This window comes from Chenopodium quinoa, unplaced genomic scaffold (genome assembly GCF_001683475.1).
Source record: "Chenopodium quinoa cultivar QQ74 unplaced genomic scaffold, ASM168347v1, whole genome shotgun sequence".
In the NCBI taxonomy this organism is placed as follows: domain Eukaryota; kingdom Viridiplantae; phylum Streptophyta; class Magnoliopsida; order Caryophyllales; family Amaranthaceae; genus Chenopodium; species Chenopodium quinoa.
Genome location: NW_018743199.1, coordinates 3,933,077 through 3,953,434, shown reverse-complemented (window position 1 = coordinate 3,953,434; position 20,358 = coordinate 3,933,077). Strand labels below are relative to the sequence as shown.

The following is a 20,358-nucleotide window of genomic DNA, read 5'->3' as shown; positions in this document are numbered from 1 at the left end:
TTTAGATTAGCAGCTAGTGATAGTTTTTGGTAGAAAAATTAAAATTTGAATTCGAAATGCAATGTTAATGGGGCAAACAATTAGGGATAGATAACAGGCAATAGCGATCAAAAGAAGAGACGATGTTGCAATATAATTAGAAGAAGGTTAATTGGGTAACTAATACTCGATTGAAAACTTTTAGTTATGATAACATTTTGATTTTCACACTTGTAAATATATATTTTTTAATTAAAATCTTTATATCTCCAATCAAAGACAGGTAAGTATATATAAAAATGAGACATTATAACTAAAAAGATATAAACAAAAATCTCACATGAGTAATATTTTTTCTTAACACATATGTAAAAAGACAAAGCTAGGTAATCAAATAGAAAAACGTGAATGTATAGCTAGTGTAAAGTTCAAATATTACAACTAATAATGATTTACCTAATGAATGGAGGAGGATGTAGCTTTAATCAAAGACTCAAACGATGTATATATGTAGTATCGTCTTCTTCAATGTTGAAAGTGAAAAAATAAAAAACAACTTGAGAATCTTTGTTCGATTAGATATATTTACAGGAAAAATAAATAAATAAAATAATCATTCATAGAAGCACCTTATAAAAAAGTAGGAGGCAAGAATTCGATACCATTTTTTTGCTTCTAATTTCTTTTTTCACAATTTTGTATTCAATTTTGGAATTTGAATTGGATTCTTGTTTAAATTATTAGCATGTTAACGGATAAGATGCCAATTCCATATGCTAGTAGACAGTAGTTGCATTATGAAATTTGGAGTGACATATTGGATTACATTATCATTTTACTCCATATTACTCTTTTCTTTTTTATTTTTTACGGTTTTTTTTTTCATTTTTATTTTTTTGGTTAAAGGAATTAATGTAATTTAGGCACTAGTTGTTACAATGTTCGAAGGGCTTTGAAACTAAAGACCCAAATATCTTTCATCTTTGGGTCGTCTAATGGTACTCATCTTGAGAGGGGGGGAATAAGGTAAATCCTCCCAAGATGAGTTTGATGAGAATTGAACCCTATTCTCTCACCTGGAATTCGAGAGACTTGCCAACCGAGCCAAACCTCCTTCTCCATTAATTGGTAGTATGACTAATTGACTAGTATCGTTCTGGCTTTATGTGTACTTTCACCATTTTGAAATAATTACAGCGCCATAATAACTTTTACATACATTTGTTAATATATGGCTTTGACCATAGATTTCTTTATATTTCTAATAATTAATTATTAATCTGATACATTGTATATATAAATTGAGACAAAACTCTTGTCAAAAAATAAAAATAAAAATTGAGACAAACCAATAACATTTTACATATTAATTTTCGCTTTTATATATTGATATAAAACTATGGTCAAAGTTAGACAAGTGTATAGTGACAAAAGTCAAAATAGTATAACTATTTCAAACAAAAATAATACTTCATATTATTTCAAAATTAACTCAATTATTCAAGGTTATACAACATACACACTACGCCAAAAACATTATATAACAGCACATGATTAATAGCGGTTCAACTAAAATCGCTCTAAAAAGTACCTCCATTAACTTCTAATGGCGTTTTTGGGTTTTAAGGAAGTTTTTAAAGCGGTTATAATAGAACCGCTATCAAAAGTAAAGAAAAAAGGCGCCTGAAATTAAAGCCTACAACCCGCAAAAACTCAAAACCCTCGCAAAAACTCAAACCCTTGCAAAAAAACTCAAAACTACCAACCCTCTCAAACCCTCGCAAAAAACTCAAACTGAAAACCCTCTCAAACCAGAATCCCTCATCCGGCAACCTCACTACCTCCGGTGACGTCACTACCGGTCCGGCGACCTCCCTTTCTCTGTTTCTCTCTCCTCTCCTCCATTACTCCCTTTCTTCGCCATCTTCGTCGCCATCTTCGCAACTCTAAGACTCCAATCTGCAGGTTCGAAATTCTTACTTCTTATTATCGATTTTCTGTAATTTTTTTTGAATTTCACTTCTTATCATTTTTTGGTGGATGATTTCGGATTAGGGTAAGAGGAATTCGAGTGAGGTAAGGTTTGAAGAGGAGTTTTGATGTGGTTGACGTTTCTATTTTCGTTTGCGAGGGTTTGGTTAATTTGGTTAATTTGTTGAATTTGTTGTTGGATGTACTTTTTTTTGTTGAATGTAATTTGATATGTATTTTTACTTTGTTGAATTTCTATTTTTTTGGTTGAATGCGTTTCGAATATCTGTTTTTTTTATTTATTTTTGAATTAGCTTGTTGAATATATTCTGAAATTGTAGTTCTAATAGCCTCAAACCCAAATCTTCCGATTCATGATTTTTCCTAAAACCCAAGTGTTTCATGATTTTTGTTGTAGATTCTAAACAGCCCAACAAAGACAGGAGCACCTTTGGCAAGTAAGACTGGACGAGGCGAGTCTGTGGACTCCGCTCTGGTCTGCGAGGACGATTGGACAAGGCGAGTAAGGCGACCCTTGGCCGCGGCGAACAGCACCGAGTCACCGACGACAGCTGACTTAGTTTAGTTTAATCAGAGGTTAGTTTTCTTTTGTATTTGTTGAATATTTGATTGTATTTTAGTTTGTAAAGTTGTATTTTGTAAATGTAATTGTGAATTTGTGATTGTAATTGGAAATTTGTGATTTGTGATTTGTGATTTGTGATTTTGTGATTGTTGATTTGTTGTTGAGGACTTGAATTTGTGATTGAAATTGGAAAATAAAGAAAGATACAAAATGAAAGAAAATGAGATTAAATGTCTTTGAAATTAAAGAAGGAAGAAAAAGAAAATAGAATGAAGTTTTTGAAATTGAATTTTGGACTAGTAAAATTGTTGCGATACAACTGTACTACATACAGTGCAATGTACATTAGACATTTGAAGGTGGTGATTTTTTCATGAGCAACTTTTCAGGATTATTTCATCTTTTTATTTTTCTTTTGATTGATTTGGCACATATGCAAAAGGGTAAGTTAGGATATGTTGTGTGTGCGCTCTTCTTTTGAGTTTTGCCTAAACAAGATAAAGGTTATTTTACAAGTCACATTTCTTTGTATATTTTGTGTATGGGCTGTAACCTGTAACACACAGTAAGGTAATTTTGCCATTTCTGTTGGTTATTACGGTTGAAATTGGAAAATGGTGTAAGATACAAAATGAAAGAAAATGAGCTTAAATATTTAATGATTAAATGTAAGACAAAATGATACAACCGTTTGATTTGTAATTTAATTAGCACATTTTCTGGTTGTACACTTTATTTTTTTTTTGTTGGTTTTGATATGTATGAGTTCTTACTTGAGTTTGTTATCAAAAATGTAGTGTCCTTGCCAGAGCAACGGAGTTGATTGTGGCTATTATGTGATGCGATATATGAAAGAGATTATCTCACACAAACGCACCAAGATTCCCGAAAGTGTAAGTTTGTATTTGTGTCAATTGTGTGGTTTTACTGCCATATTCTTCCAAGTTTTACTACCATGAGCTATTGTTCATTGTCCTATGCTGTTGTTGTTTGCTAGCTTGTTGTTTGCTAGCTGCTGCTCGCTGTTGGTGTTGTTGCTTGGTTGCTTCTGGTGTGTTGCAAGTGTTTGGTGTTTTGTTCTGCTGGGTGTTGCTGTGTTGTTGTTGTTTGCTGCTGCATAGTGTATGTGCTGCATAGTGTGTTGCTGTTGTAGCTTAGTGTTGTGTTTGAGATAAGATAATGGTTTGATTTCGGTTTGGGTTATACTTTGAATTATCATGGATTTGTTATTGATGTTGATATTATCCTAAGCAAATTGTTTTTTTATGCAGTATTTTGCAGGATGCCAGTTTTCCCATTACGATGAAACTCAACTTGATGATGTTAGACTTGAGTGGGTGCGTTACGTGTTTCAACATATCTAGTCTAAAAGAGTTGTTATAAGTAAATCACTCTTATTTTCCCAAAGTTTGAGTTTCGATGCAAAAAAGTACTATACATCTTGGGAAAATATTTTTTGTAAAGGAACATTTTGTAAAGGTGATGAATAATTGTGTTGGGAAAATATTTTTTTGTAAAGGAACATTTTGTAGAGGTGATGATTTTGTAAAGGAACATTTTTCTTTTTTGTAAATTATTATTATTATTATTACAGGTTTTGCTATATTATTATTGAATTATTTAGTAATTCAATTTTTTTTTAAAATAGTTGCAAACTTATAATAGCGGTTACAAAAATAATACTATTTATCAAAGCATATTTATTATAATTTTGGTGTTTGAACCTTTTAACAGCGGTTGTAATGAAATTTGAATTTTGGCGCAAAAGGCATAATTTAATGGCGGTTACAAAAGTACGCCATTATAGAAAACTTTTTCCACTTTTTCTGATTAATGTTTTATAGCGGTTATACAACCGCCATTAAAAGTGTCATATCCTTTTAACAGCGTTTAGATGAATGGCGGTTGGGTAACCGCTGTTAAAGGGTATTTTAACCGCCATTAAAACCAATTTTTGGCGTAGTGACATATGCAATAAATAATGTGAAAATTAATATATACATTTTCTTTAATAATCATGTAGACTTGTAGAGGGAGTATAGTAGGGTCTTAAGGGTATGAGGGTATCTTACATGAATTAAAATATGGACACTTACCATACTCGTGGAGATAGTAAAGATATTCTCCACTATAAGCAGAGATAGGTCATATATGAACATATCTTGAAAGTTGAAATAGATAAGAATAATGAACTACTTACAGGCTGAGAGCATCACTAAAAAACTGACACGTGTCTTTTATACGTTCGGTTTGATGATTTCATTAATATTCCCTTCCATCCATCAAGTCTATAAATACCAATATGTGTATGTAGTTTAATACTCGTGCATCACAGTAGCTAATACACAATCTTCTATAGTGAATAGTGATCGATCTATACATAGCAAAGGTAATTTCCATATTTTCTTCTCTTTATATTCCATTTTCTTCATTTTAGCTTTTGTTACGTAAACATGCATGAGACTCTGTACTTATTCCATACTCCCCAACTTTCCCATAATATAGGCACCATTTTGTACAATAATATTCACAAACTAGGGAATTTTTCTCTTCATATATAAATTAGATTTATTGATTGCAATGTTTTGACCCTATGTTGGATGAGAATTTGACAATTTACAGTACTAACACCTTAACACGATTCCATGAAAAACAATTATTGTTATTTAACGGCGCAAACAACTAGTTTTATATATTATGTTATATTGACCTTTTGTACTTATTGTTATTGAAATTAATTTATATCAGTTGAAAAAAAATCATTTTGATGATTTTAAATTTGTTAGAATCATTTGTTTGCGCTAATCTTTATTTATTAATTAATATTGGATCGAAATTAACTTATTTTGCTAAAAATATACTCATTATTTTGCAATAATGCTTAACTGGTACGACGTAAATTGAAGGTACAAAAAAATGGCATCAATTCAGTGTGAGAGGAAGGAGAAAGTAGCAGTGCAATTGAGCTGTGAGCAGAAAGCAACTTTAGACGAGTTGATCAAATGCGCTGAGAAATCACTTGTTTCGGAGGATATCGCGAAAAAGTCCCGTGCAATCGTTGCTGAAAAGGAATGCCTAAACAAGGCTGACGCTGATGCAGCACGACTATCTGCAGTAGCCGGTGCCTTGACAAATCAGACTTCTAAGGGATCCTTGACCGTGTTTAACTCCAAGCAATGGAAGGGGTATACCGTTTCAGACTACTCAGATCCTCTTGAAAGCTTGGGTTCCTTTGCTCAAGCAGCCTTGTTCGGGGGTGTTAAGGCCGCGGTGGTTTATGTTGGCAAGAACAGCGCTGGTCTTGAATGTGGCTGGCTTCTTGCTTGGTCTGACACTGATGGAAGGAAGGTCAGTATGTACATTTCAATCTGTATTTTTAATCTTGCTTATACTACGTACCTCTGTTAAATGTTAAATGTTATGTGTAACTTTGTAATATTTTATATCTCATAAATAATACCCCAAAGTTACACATAACATTTAACAGAGGTAGTATATACATAATAGTACATGATTGTATGGCCGGTCCTCTAACTGGATCTCATATTCTTTCAATTCGTTTGATGCTTCCTTGCAATAAATTAAATTGGGATTAGGCTTATGCGGACTGTGGCCCTATAAGCAAGTTCAACAACATCAACTGGAATCAGATTGAAGCTAAATTGAATGAATCCGGTTTTATCGCTTATGCTAATGACTCGGGGACTGGAACCTCAATGTATGCTACCATTGTTGGTCACTCAGCTGGATCTGCAGTTGCCGTCGCCTACACTGGTTAAACAAACTCCATACGATGATCATCAACGACAACAACAATAATAATAATAATAACAATAATAATAATGTACTAAGTCCGATCCATTAGATTGATATATAATCTTCTGGTCTGGTTAGTTCTTTTATAATTTGTGGTTGTTTTTCTTTAAGCTAAGGGCATTATGAACGAACCTAACTGTTGTACGAGTATACGTAATTTAAGGACATGCAAGCTAGCTAGCTTATATCTGCATGTTTATTTCCATGTACAACTAACTAGTGTTAAATAAAAAAATGCCCTCTTTTCTTATATATATATGATCTTTCTCTATGATTTGTTTTCCTCTTAAGTAAAAAAGACTTGCTCATGGCTTAACATATTGTGTAATGCATGTTGCTACTACCATGCACCAAAATAATATCTTTGAATGTGATGTTTTTACTGAGGTTGTTTGAAATATAACTATCATATTATTCTAATGATGATAATTATAATATGATCGGTTCATTTTTTCAAATTGTATGTAATATCAACATAATTAGTCTTCTAATATCAACAATGCAAATATAATAACGGGATCAATATGAACTAACCAACCAGTTGTACGGGTACGTAAGGACATGCAAGCTAGCTAGCTTATACGCATGGTTCATTTCCACGTACAACTAACTTATAATTACTAGTACTAAATAAAAAGGCCCTCTTTTCTAGTTTTCTTATGTCTTATTATCTTTCTCTTTGATTTTTTTTTCTCTTCTTAATAAATAAGACTTGCTCAACATATGTGATGCGCATTGCTACAAAGACGTACCAATATAATATCTTTGAATGTGGTAAATTTATCGATGTTCATGTTAAATATTAACATTTAAATAGTGTAAAATTAAAATCATTCGAATATGCATTGTTTAAGAGCATCTATGATGATAAGCTTTGCCATATCAGTTTTAAAGCTACAATAATTTTTAGGTACAAAGTATTCCAACGGTGATTTGAGCCATAACATCTTGTAGTTTGCAAAACATTAAATTAGTTATACATATGTAGTTTGTTTGGGCTACAGTCAAGTTGTTCAATTTTTTGCTCTCCAATGAAAAGCATGTAGCTAGACATTTTATTTACGAAATATTTTGCAAGCAAATCCTTACATTCTCTCATAACTCTAATCTATTTGTGAATAATATTAAAATTATTATTGACAACTAGCTCGAATTTATGGAGTATCCTCTTCAATAAAAACTTGAGGATGAAAAAATGGTTCTATTAGAAAATTTACGGATGCTCCAATAATAAAGTACCATTAGTCCAATGGAGGCAAGAACTCGATACCAATTCTTTGCTTCCATTTTCTTTTTTGATTCTTGATTAAATTATTAGCACGTTCACGTATTAGGTGCCAATGCCCTACATGGCTATATTATATTATATTATATTATATTATACTATACGGAATAGTATATTGGAGCGAGTTTGTGTTGGAATATTACTTTAAATTGTTAGTGGTTGGTTCACTCTCGATGAATAGAAATATGCTCTTCTAAGTAATTAGTTTGTATTTTTGGAGTCATAATAATAGTGGGATCATGTTAGACATGATCTAATGAGGGTAATGAGATTATGATCCTTACTTTTAGCTTAATTCTATATTATATATTGTTGTGTATTTCGGAGTTTCTATCTACACCTAATTAAATTTATTTAAAAAAAATACAAAGTAGATATTTATATTACTCTATTATAACTTAAGAGAGTAGAGGTTATTAGGTCTTAAAGTCATCTTTGATTGATTATATATAGTATGGCCACTAAAATACTAAAGAGATGCATACGGATTAACTTAAATTATTTACTTTGTATTAAAGCTATTCTCCACAATAAGCTAAGATATGTGATATACTATCATCAACTCGTCTTGTGTGCCGCACCGTGTGACCACTTATAAAAAAAAAACAAAGTAATCCTTATAACATTGGTCAAATAACCTCCAAGTAACCCCTATAACACGAACAAAGTAACTCCTTTAACACTAACTAAATAGCCTCGTATCACACTAACGAAATAACCCCTAGCTATGATAGATGGTCACACCATGTGCCCAACCACATATGAAAATTGGTGTCTGTACTATCATACCTTGAGTTATATAAGAATCAAGGGATGTATGTTATAGGCCGAGAACAGCAATCAAAATTTGACACTCGTTATATTATGTTTGGTCATATGATTATAATAATTACCCCTTCCATCCATCAAGTATTCAAGTCTATAAATAGCAGTATGTGTATTTAGTCTAGAACTCGTGCAACACACTAGCTAATACACAGTCTTCAACTCTATAGTGATCGATCTTTGCATAATTACATAGCCGAGGTAATTTTCTTATTTTCTTCTCTTTGTATTTCCATTTTTCACATTTGATAGTTTTTTCTTATTGTTATGAAACGGAAGCTTTTACCCTTTGGTGATATTCCTAACATCAAAAATTCTTTTTCTTCATAAATTACAGTTTCAACTATTTTTAACCCTATATATATATGTTGGACAAAGTTCCTTTGCTCTTGTCAAAAAAAAAAAAAAAAAATTATATATATATATATGTTGGACAAATCTGACAATAACAACATTTGTGTTAACTTTATTTGTTGTTTACGACGAACTTTATCTAATTTTATCAAACTTTACTAGTTTATTTTTTATGTATGTTATAATTGTTCTTCATTTAAATACTAGTAAGTAAGAGAATTAATTAGTCTTAATAACTCACATGTGAAATATTCTCGCTAACTTGGGTTATATACATATAAATGCATGCAATAATACGTAAACAATATTGAAGGTAGAAAAAATGGCATCGGTCCAGTGTGAGAGGAAGAAGTCGCAACTGAGCTGCGAGCAGAACGCAACATCAGATGCGTTGTGCGCAAGGTGGCCATATGCGCAGTTTGAAAATGGTGTGTTTGGTGCCTAAGTAGCCTGGGTTGTAGTCTATGAATCATCAATTCAACAACCTATAATAAATAGTATTTAATAAAAATGTTCGATTTCTCTTTTGATTTTGAGCATGTCTAATGCATCTATTATTGTAAGAAAATGCAAGCTAGCTTGTACCTAAGTTAACTTGCATGTTGTTGATTTCTACGTTTATATAATTAACAGTTAAATTACGGATGTCATCCATGAGCAATTATTGAATCTTCCATGACCATGAATGGTAAAACCATACATATAAATCAATTATAACCCAAAATTACTAGTACTCGTACTAAATAAATTATGCCCTCTTTCTTATGTACTTGTATATGAATTATATATATGATCGATCTCTCTTTTGATTTTGACTTTTGAGTATGTCTAATGCACATGCACCTGTTGTAGTAAGAACATGTAACTATAACAATTTCTGTCTAAGTCACCTTGCATGATAATTTCTACATTTAGGGTAAGTTTATTGCAAGTCTTGAGCAAAGTCTCAACATGAGTCTTACTCAAGATTCTTGCAAAAATCTCATCTAAGACTCATGTGAGTCTTACATGGAGTTTGGAAAATCCAAGCCCATGTCAAGACTTTGCAAGGCCAATGAAAATTAGCCACCTCACCAACCAAAAGTTTACAATAATTTTTTAAAAAATAAATAAAAGATATTTTACAAAAAATAAAATTATTTTGAAAAGAATTAAATGAGTTTGGAGTGATCAGTCTTGGGGTAATGTGTAAATTTGGAGAAAGGCTTGTATGAATCTGAATAATATAAAAGTATTTTAAAGTTAGTGGAAAGTTGATGTGGCAGAGTCTGAAGTCTGGGTCCGAGTCTGGGGATAAACTCACCCTTATATAAGAGCCAAAGTACATACGGATGTCAATCATGTCATCCATGAACAATTGAATATTCCACGAAAGATGGAACACCATGATATACTTCTCATATGTAAGCAAACAACCACCCAATTTGCTTTTAAACGACCAATTTACCGGTTTACAACTTGCACGGATTTCATTAACTCAAGCATTACGAGCATTTATGAAAACATATAATGATCATATATGGTTCCAAACGACATTATATGAACCCGACATTTATCCCCTAAAATATCAAAACTTTTCTACATTGTGCCCCGAAACCTCCAAAATTTTCAAAAAACATGGATATTAGCGTTCAATTTTGGAATTTGTTTTACTTTTTTTTTCCCAGAAATTAAAATTGCCGAAATATTTACCATGATCCCTAATACCTCCGGGAGTCCAATTGGGTGGATGGAACCATCCAATTTGCCTTTAAACGACCAATTTATCGGTTTACAATTTGCACCGATTTCATTAATTCAAGCCTATCACGAACATTTATAACAACAAATAAATATCATATATGGTTCCAAACGGCATTATATGACCCACAGATGTATTCCTTTAAATCTCAAGACTTTGCGACACCGGACCCTGAAACCTCCAAAATTTCTCAAAAAACGTGAATATTAGCCTTTATTTTTGGAATTTTTAGACTTTTTCGCTCGAAAATAATAATTGCCGAAATGTTTACCATGGTCCCTAATATCCTTCGGGAGTTCAATTGGGCGGGTGAAACCATCCAATTTACCTTAAAACGACTTATTTACCGGTTTATAACTTGCACCGATTTCATTAAATCAAGCCTAAAACGAACATTTATGACAACAAATAATAATCAAATATGGCTCCAAACGACATTATATAAATCCGAGATGTATCCCTTAGAATTTAAAGACTTTTTGACACCGGGCCCTAAATCCTCTAATATTTCTCGAAAAGCGTGAATATTAGCCTTCAATTTTTGAATTTTTAGACTTTTTTCGCCCGAAAATAATAATTTCCGAAATGTTTACTATGGTCCCTAATATCCTTTGGGAGTCCAATTGGGTGGGTGAAACCATCCAATTTGCCTTTAAACGGCCTATTTCCCGGTTTATAATTTGCACCGACTTCATTAGATCAAGCCTAAAACGAACATGTATGACAACAAATAATGATCAAATATGGTTCCAAACAGCATTATATGACCCCGAGATGTATCCCCTAGAATTTAAAGACTTTTCGACACCGGGCCCTAAATCCTCCAATATTTCTCAAAAAGGTGGATATTAGCCTTCAATTTTTGAATTTTTTGCCTTTTTTCGGTTCAAAAATAAAAATGCTGAAATGTTTAACATGGTTCCTAATACCCTCCGGTAGTCCAATTGGGTGGGTGGAACCATCCAATTTGCCTTTAAACGGCCAATTTACAGGTTCACAACTTGCACCGATTTCATTAAATCAAGCCTACCACGAACATTTATGATAACAAATAATGATCATATATGGTTCCAAACGAAATTATATGACCCCGAGATGTATTCCCTTGAATCTCAAGGTTTTTCGATTCCGGACCCCAAAACCTCCAAATTTTCTCAAAAAGCGTGAATATTAACCTTTATTTTTGGAATTTTTAGACTTTTTTCGCCCGAAAATAATAATTTTCGAAATGTTTACTATGGTCCCAAATATCCTTTGGGAGTCCAATTGGGTGGGTGAAACCATCCAATTTGCCTTTAAACGGCCTATTTACCGGTTTATAATTTGCACCGACTTCATTAGATCAAACCTAAAACGAACATGTATGACAACAAATAATGATCAAATATGGTTCCAAACAGCATTATATGACCCCGAGATGTATCCCCTAGAATTTCAAGACTTTTCGACACCAGGACTTGAAACCTCCAAAATTTCTAAAAAAGCGTGGATATTTTTTTCAATCTTTTCTACTAGGTAATCTAGTATCCTTATGCATGAAGATAATCAATTCGGTCGTTGTGGTCGGACTCTATTATGGATTTCTGACCACATTTTCCATAGGGCCCTCTTATCTCTTCCTTCTCCGAACTCAGGTTATGGAAGAAGGAGAAGAAGGAATCGAGAAGAAGGTATCAGCAACAACTGGTTTTATTATGGGACAGCTCATGATGTTCATATCGATCTATTATACGCCCCTGCATCTAGCATTGGGTAGACCTCATACAATAACTGTCCTAGCTCTACCCTATCTTTTGTTTCATTTCTTCTGGAACAATCACAAACACTTTTTTGATTATGGATCGACTAGCAGAAATTCAATGCGTAATCTCAGCATTCAATGTGTATTCCTGAATAATCTCATTTTTCAATTATTCAACTATTTCATTTTACCAAGTTCAATGTTAGCCCGATTAGTCAACATTTATATGTTTCGATGCAACAACAAGATGCTATTTGTAACAAGTAGTTTTGTTGGTTGGTTAATTGGTCACATTTTATTCATGAAATGGGTTGGATTGGTATTAGTCTGGATACAGCAAAATCATTCTATTAGATCTAATAAGTACCTTGTGTCAGAATTGAGAAATTCTATGGCTCGAATCTTTAGTATTCTCTTCTTTATTACCTGTGTCTACTATTTAGGCAGAATGCCGTCACCTATTTTTACTAAGAAACTGAACGAAACTCCAGAAACGAAAGAAAGTGAGGAAGAAACAGATGTAGAAATAGAAAAAACTTCCGAAACGAAGGAGACTAAACAGGAAGAAGAGGGATTCACCGAAGAAGATCCTTCTCCTTCCCTTTTTTCGGAAGAAAAGAAGGATCCGGACAAAATAAAAATGGATGAAATGGGAAAGATCCGAGTGAATGGAAAGGACAAAACAAAGGATGAATTGCACTTGCACTTAAAAGAAGCATACTATAAAAATAACCCAACTTCTTATTCTGGGAATCAAGATATTTCGAAGTTCGAAATACTTAAAGAAGAAAATAAAAACCTATTCTGGTTTCAAAAACCCCTTCTTTTTCTTCTTTTCGACTATAAACGTTGGAATCGTCCAACGCGATATATAAAAAGCAATCGGTTTGAAAATGCGGTAAGAAATGAAATGTCACAATATTTTTTTTATACATGTCAAAATGATGGAAAACAAAGAATTTCTTTTACATATCCACCTAGTTTATCCATTTTCTGGGAAATGATAAAAAGAAAGATTTCTTTGGCTACAACAGAAAAATTCTTATATGATGATGAACTATACAATTATTGGATTTATACGAACGAACAAAAAAAAAACAGCTTAAGCAATGAATTTGCTAATAGAATTACAGTTCTAGACAAAGGACTTTTTTATATAGATGTACTCGATAAAAAAACTAGATTATGCAATGATAAAACTAAAAATAAAATTGAATATTTGCAACAAAACCACGATCCTTTATTAAATGGATCCTATCGGGGTATAATAAAAAAAAGGCTTTCATCCATTATAACGAAAACGACAGTAAAAAATTTAATAGATGAGATTTTTATAAATAAAATTCATAGTGTTCTACATAATGATTCTAATTACCAAGAATTTGAACATAAAAAAGATCAAAACTCAATATCAGCAAAAATTAGACATTTCGTTAGTCAATTTGACGGGGAAGCCACGTTCAATCAGAAGAGAGTGTCTTTACTTTCAAAACACGAACAAATTGTTTCCGAAGATCCAGAAAGATTTTTAAAATTTTTAGTTGATACAATCAGACCGGATTCCTTTCCCCAAACAATTCCAAAAGAATCGATTGGAATAAAAGAAATAAGTAAAGAGGTTCCTCGTTGGTCATACCAATTAGTCGACGATTTAGAACCAGAGGATAGACCAGATGAAAAAGACGTGTCGGTGCCAATCGATGATCAAATTCGCTCAAGAAATTGGAAAAGTGTAGTTATTTATACCGATAAGCAAGAGAATACCGACAATCCTGCCCCAAATACCGCGGATATATCTGAGCAAGCAGGTGAAGTTTCTTTGATACGTTATTCACAACAATCTGATTTTCGTCGAGAAATAATCATAGGTTCCATGCGTGTTCAAAGACGTAAAATAGTTATTTGGGAATTGTTTCAACCAAATATACATTCTCCGCTTTTTTTAGACAGAATAGATAAATCCTCTTTTTTTTCGGCTACTTTTTCCGGATTAATTAAAGGGATTTAAAAAAATTGTCTGGGACAAAACTCAGAATTGCGGATTTCTTATTATAAAAACGAAGAATTGAAGGAGGAAAATAAAAATAAAAAATACAATAAAAACGACGACAAAAGCCAAGAAAACATACGAATAGAAATAGCCGAAGCCTGGGATACTATTCCATTTGCTCAAATAATAAGAGGTTTGATGCTAATAACTCAGTCAATTCTTAGAAAATATATTCTATTGCCTTTATTGATAATAGCAAAAAATTTCAGTCGTCTGTTATTATTCCAACGACCCGAGTGGTCGGATGATTTCAAAGAGTGGAATAGCGAAATGCATGTTAAATGCACCTATAACGGCGTTCAATTATCAGAAACTGAATTTCCTAAAAACTGGTTAACAGATGGTATTCAGATAAAGATATTATTTCCTTTCTGTCTAAAACCTTGGCACAGATCTATAATACAACCGTCTGATCAAGATCGAATAAAAAAAAACGAACAAAAACGAAATCGAATAGATGAGTTTTGTTTTTTAACAGTTGTGGGCCTGGAAACTGACCTTCCTTTTGGTCCTCCTCGAAAGCGGCCCTCTTTTTTTCAACCTATTTTTAAACAACTCGACAAAAAAATTCGAAAACTTCTAAAAGGGCACTTTCAAATTCGAAAAAGACTCAAAGAAAAAATTCTCTTTTTTTTTAAGTTCGAAAATGAAACAAACAATTGGATTGTTGAAATATTTCTGTTTTTAAAAAAAAATAAAAAAAAAAATGTCAAACGTAAATCCAATTCGACTATTTGGATTGAGAGAAGAATCGAGTAAAAGAAAAAATGAAAAAGATTCATTAATCAAAAATCATATGATTAATGAATCATCCATTCAAACCGGATTCCTAAATTGGACAAATCCTTCAGCGACAGAAAAAAAAAATGAAAGATCTGACTAGTAGAACAAGAATAATCAAAAATCAAATAGAAAAAATAGCAAAAGACAATAAAAAACTAAAGGTTAGTCCTACCAAAACACCATATGGTACGAAAAAATGGGAATCGTCAAAAAATACGAGTCATATATTAAAAAGAAGCAATGTTCGATTAATCCGTAAATTCAATTATATTTTGAAATTTTTTAGGGAAAAGATATACGTAGATATATTTTTATATATCATTAATATTTCCAGAATTAATACACAACGTTTTCTTGAATCAACAAAAAATGTAATTGAAAAATCCATTTCCAATAATGCAAAAAATCCTGAAAAGATTAATAATAAAAAAAAAATTCAGTTTATTTGGACTATAAACAAAGGATTTTTCCATTTTGTTAGTACTAATAATAATAGTATTAATAAGAATTCGAAGATTCCGTCGGATTTTTCTTTGTTGTCACAAGCTTATGTATTTTATAAATTATCCCAAGCCAAAATTTTGAACTTAAGTCTTCAATTTTGGAATTTTTTTCGTCCAGAAATAAAAATTGCCAAAATGTTTACCATGGTCTCTAATACCCCTCCGGTAGTCCAATTAGGTTGGTGGAACCATCCAATTTGCCTTTAAACGGCCAATTTACCGGTTTTACAACTTGCACGGATTTCATTAACTCAAGCCTACTACGAACATTTATGACAACAAATATTATGATCATGTATTGTTCCAAATGGCATTATATGACCCAGACATATATCCCCTTAAATATCAAGACTTTTCTACACTGGGCCCTGAAACCTCCAAATTTTTTCAAAAAACGTGGATATTAGCCTTATTCCCATTACGATGAAACTCAACTTGATGATGTTAGACTTGAGTGGGTGCGTTACGTGTTTCAACATATCTAGTCTAAAAGAGTTGTTATAAGTAAATCACTCTTATTTTCCCAAAGTTTGAGTTTCGATGCAAAAAAGTACTATACATCTTGGGAAAATATTTTTTATAAAGGAACATTTTGTAAAGGTGATGAATTGTGTTGGGAAAATATTTTTTTGTAAAGGAACATTTTGTAGAGGTGATGATTTTGTAAAGGAACATTTTTCTTTTTTGTAAATTATTATTATTATTATTACAGGTTTTGCTATATTATTATTGAATTATTTAGTAATTCAATTTTTTTTTTAAATAGTTGCAAACTTATAATAGCGGTTACAAAAATAATACTATTTATCAAAGCATATTTATTATAATTTTGGTGTTTGAACCTTTTAACAGCGGTTGTAATGAAATTTGAATTTTGGCGCAAAAGGCATAATTTAATGGCGGTTACAAAAGTACGCCATTATAGAAAACTTTTTCCACTTTTTCTGATTAATGTTTTATAGCGGTTATACAACCGCCATTAAAAGTGTCATATCCTTTTAACAGCGTTTAGATGAATGGCGGTTGGGTAACCGCTGTTAAAGGGTATTTTAACCGCCATTAAAACCAATTTTTGGCGTAGTGACATATGCAATAAATAATGTGAAAATTAATATATACATTTTCTTTAATAATCATGTAGACTTGTAGAGGGAGTATAGTAGGGTCTTAAGGGTATGAGGGTATCTTACATGAATTAAAATATGGACACTTACCATACTCGTGGAGATAGTAAAGATATTCTCCACTATAAGCAGAGATAGGTCATATATGAACATATCTTGAAAGTTGAAATAGATAAGAATAATGAACTACTTACAGGCTGAGAGCATCACTAAAAAACTGACACGTGTCTTTTATACGTTCGGTTTGATGATTTCATTAATATTCCCTTCCATCCATCAAGTCTATAAATACCAATATGTGTATGTAGTTTAATACTCGTGCATCACAGTAGCTAATACACAATCTTCTATAGTGAATAGTGATCGATCTATACATAGCAAAGGTAATTTCCATATTTTCTTCTCTTTATATTCCATTTTCTTCATTTTAGCTTTTGTTACGTAAACATGCATGAGACTCTGTACTTATTCCATACTCCCCAACTTTCCCATAATATAGGCACCATTTTGTACAATAATATTCACAAACTAGGGAATTTTTCTCTTCATATATAAATTAGATTTATTGATTGCAATGTTTTGACCCTATGTTGGATGAGAATTTGACAATTTACAGTACTAACACCTTAACACGATTCCATGAAAAACAATTATTGTTATTTAACGGCGCAAACAACTAGTTTTATATATTATGTTATATTGACCTTTTGTACTTATTGTTATTGAAATTAATTTATATCAGTTGAAAAAAAATCATTTTGATGATTTTAAATTTGTTAGAATCATTTGTTTGCGCTAATCTTTATTTATTAATTAATATTGGATCGAAATTAACTTATTTTGCTAAAAATATACTCATTATTTTGCAATAATGCTTAACTGGTACGACGTAAATTGAAGGTACAAAAAAATGGCATCAATTCAGTGTGAGAGGAAGGAGAAAGTAGCAGTGCAATTGAGCTGTGAGCAGAAAGCAACTTTAGACGAGTTGATCAAATGCGCTGAGAAATCACTTGTTTCGGAGGATATCGCGAAAAAGTCCCGTGCAATCGTTGCTGAAAAGGAATGCCTAAACAAGGCTGACGCTGATGCAGCACGACTATCTGCAGTAGCCGGTGCCTTGACAAATCAGACTTCTAAGGGATCCTTGACCGTGTTTAACTCCAAGCAATGGAAGGGGTATACCGTTTCAGACTACTCAGATCCTCTTGAAAGCTTGGGTTCCTTTGCTCAAGCAGCCTTGTTCGGGGGTGTTAAGGCCGCGGTGGTTTATGTTGGCAAGAACAGCGCTGGTCTTGAATGTGGCTGGCTTCTTGCTTGGTCTGACACTGATGGAAGGAAGGTCAGTATGTACATTTCAATCTGTATTTTTAATCTTGCTTATACTACGTACCTCTGTTAAATGTTAAATGTTATGTGTAACTTTGTAATATTTTATATCTCATAAATAATACCCCAAAGTTACACATAACATTTAACAGAGGTAGTATATACATAATAGTACATGATTGTATGGCCGGTCCTCTAACTGGATCTCATATTCTTTCAATTCGTTTGATGCTTCCTTGCAATAAATTAAATTGGGATTAGGCTTATGCGGACTGTGGCCCTATAAGCAAGTTCAACAACATCAACTGGAATCAGATTGAAGCTAAATTGAATGAATCCGGTTTTATCGCTTATGCTAATGACTCGGGGACTGGAACCTCAATGTATGCTACCATTGTTGGTCACTCAGCTGGATCTGCAGTTGCCGTCGCCTACACTGGTTAAACAAACTCCATACGATGATCATCAACGACAACAACAATAATAATAATAATAACAATAATAATAATGTACTAAGTCCGATCCATTAGATTGATATATAATCTTCTGGTCTGGTTAGTTCTTTTATAATTTGTGGTTGTTTTTCTTTAAGCTAAGGGCATTATGAACGAACCTAACTGTTGTACGAGTATACGTAATTTAAGGACATGCAAGCTAGCTAGCTTATATCTGCATGTTTATTTCCATGTACAACTAACTAGTGTTAAATAAAAAAATGCCCTCTTTTCTTATATATATATGATCTTTCTCTATGATTTGTTTTCCTCTTAAGTAAAAAAGACTTGCTCATGGCTTAACATATTGTGTAATGCATGTTGCTACTACCATGCACCAAAATAATATCTTTGAATGTGATGTTTTTACTGAGGTTGTTTGAAATATAACTATCATATTATTCTAATGATGATAATTATAATATGATCGGTTCATTTTTTCAAATTGTATGTAATATCAACATAATTAGTCTTCTAATATCAACAATGCAAATATAATAACGGGATCAATATGAACTAACCAACCAGTTGTACGGGTACGTAAGGACATGCAAGCTAGCTAGCTTATACGCATGGTTCATTTCCACGTACAACTAACTTATAATTACTAGTACTAAATAAAAAGGCCCTCTTTTCTAGTTTTCTTATGTCTTATTATCTTTCTCTTTGATTTTTTTTTCTCTTCTTAATAAATAAGACTTGCTCAACATATGTGATGCGCATTGCTACAAAGACGTACCAATATAATATCTTTGAATGTGGTAAATTTATCGATGTTCATGTTAAATATTAACATTTAAATAGTGTAAAATTAAAATCATTCGAATATGCATTGTTTAAGAGCATCTATGATGATAAGCTTTGCCATATCAGTTTTAAAGCTACAATAATTTTTAGGTACAAAGTATTCCAACGGTGATTTGAGCCATAACATCTTGTAGTTTGCAAAACATTAAATTAGTTATACATATGTAGTTTGTTTGGGCTACAGTCAAGTTGTTCAATTTTTTGCTCTCCAATGAAAAGCATGTAGCTAGACATTTTATTTACGAAATATTTTGCAAGCAAATCCTTACATTCTCTCATAACTCTAATCTATTTGTGAATAATATTAAAATTATTATTGACAACTAGCTCGAATTTATGGAGTATCCTCTTCAATAAAAACTTGAGGATGAAAAAATGGTTCTATTAGAAAATTTACGGATGCTCCAATAATAAAGTACCATTAGTCCAATGGAGGCAAGAACTCGATACCAATTCTTTGCTTCCATTTTCTTTTTTGATTCTTGATTAAATTATTAGCACGTTCACGTATTAGGTGCCAATGCCCTACATGGCTATATTATATTATATTATATTATATTATACTATACGGAATAGTATATTGGAGCGAGTTTGTGTTGGAATATTACTTTAAATTGTTAGTGGTTGGTTCACTCTCGATGAATAGAAATATGCTCTTCTAAGTAATTAGTTTGTATTTTTGGAGTCATAATAATAGTGGGATCATGTTAGACATGATCTAATGAGGGTAATGAGATTATGATCCTTACTTTTAGCTTAATTCTATATTATATATTGTTGTGTATTTCGGAGTTTCTATCTACACCTAATTAAATTTATTTAAAAAAAATACAAAGTAGATATTTATATTACTCTATTATAACTTAAGAGAGTAGAGGTTATTAGGTCTTAAAGTCATCTTTGATTGATTATATATAGTATGGCCACTAAAATACTAAAGAGATGCATACGGATTAACTTAAATTATTTA

The 20,358-nt window shown here is 32.1% G+C and overlaps 2 protein-coding genes and 2 long non-coding RNA genes across 4 annotated transcripts; all 4 read left to right on the top strand.

Annotated features, from left to right (window-relative positions):
* The first annotated feature begins 2,740 nt into the window (after positions 1-2,740).
* Positions 2,741-4,109, top strand: LOC110733581. Its single transcript, XR_002513653.1, has 2 exons — positions 2,741-3,429; positions 3,808-4,109. It is a non-coding gene; the product is annotated as an uncharacterized LOC110733581 (long non-coding RNA).
* Positions 4,110-4,810: 701 nt separating this feature from the next.
* Positions 4,811-6,613, top strand: LOC110733580 (jasmonate-induced protein homolog). Its single transcript, XM_021913643.1, has 3 exons — positions 4,811-4,925; positions 5,443-5,884; positions 6,133-6,613. Exons 2-3 carry the CDS (start codon positions 5,453-5,455, stop codon positions 6,313-6,315), a joined length of 615 nt encoding a protein of 204 aa, XP_021769335.1. The 5' UTR covers positions 4,811-4,925; positions 5,443-5,452; the 3' UTR covers positions 6,316-6,613.
* A 1,901-nt stretch (positions 6,614-8,514) lies between these two features.
* LOC110733579 lies at positions 8,515-9,466 on the top strand. Its single transcript, XR_002513652.1, has 2 exons — positions 8,515-8,663; positions 9,130-9,466. It is a non-coding gene; the product is annotated as an uncharacterized LOC110733579 (long non-coding RNA).
* Positions 9,467-17,026: 7,560 nt separating this feature from the next.
* Positions 17,027-18,829, top strand: LOC110733578 (jasmonate-induced protein homolog). The gene is made up of 3 exons (XM_021913641.1): positions 17,027-17,141; positions 17,659-18,100; positions 18,349-18,829. Exons 2-3 carry the CDS (start codon positions 17,669-17,671, stop codon positions 18,529-18,531), a joined length of 615 nt encoding a protein of 204 aa, XP_021769333.1. The 5' UTR covers positions 17,027-17,141; positions 17,659-17,668; the 3' UTR covers positions 18,532-18,829.
* Positions 18,830-20,358: the final 1,529 nt, after the last annotated feature.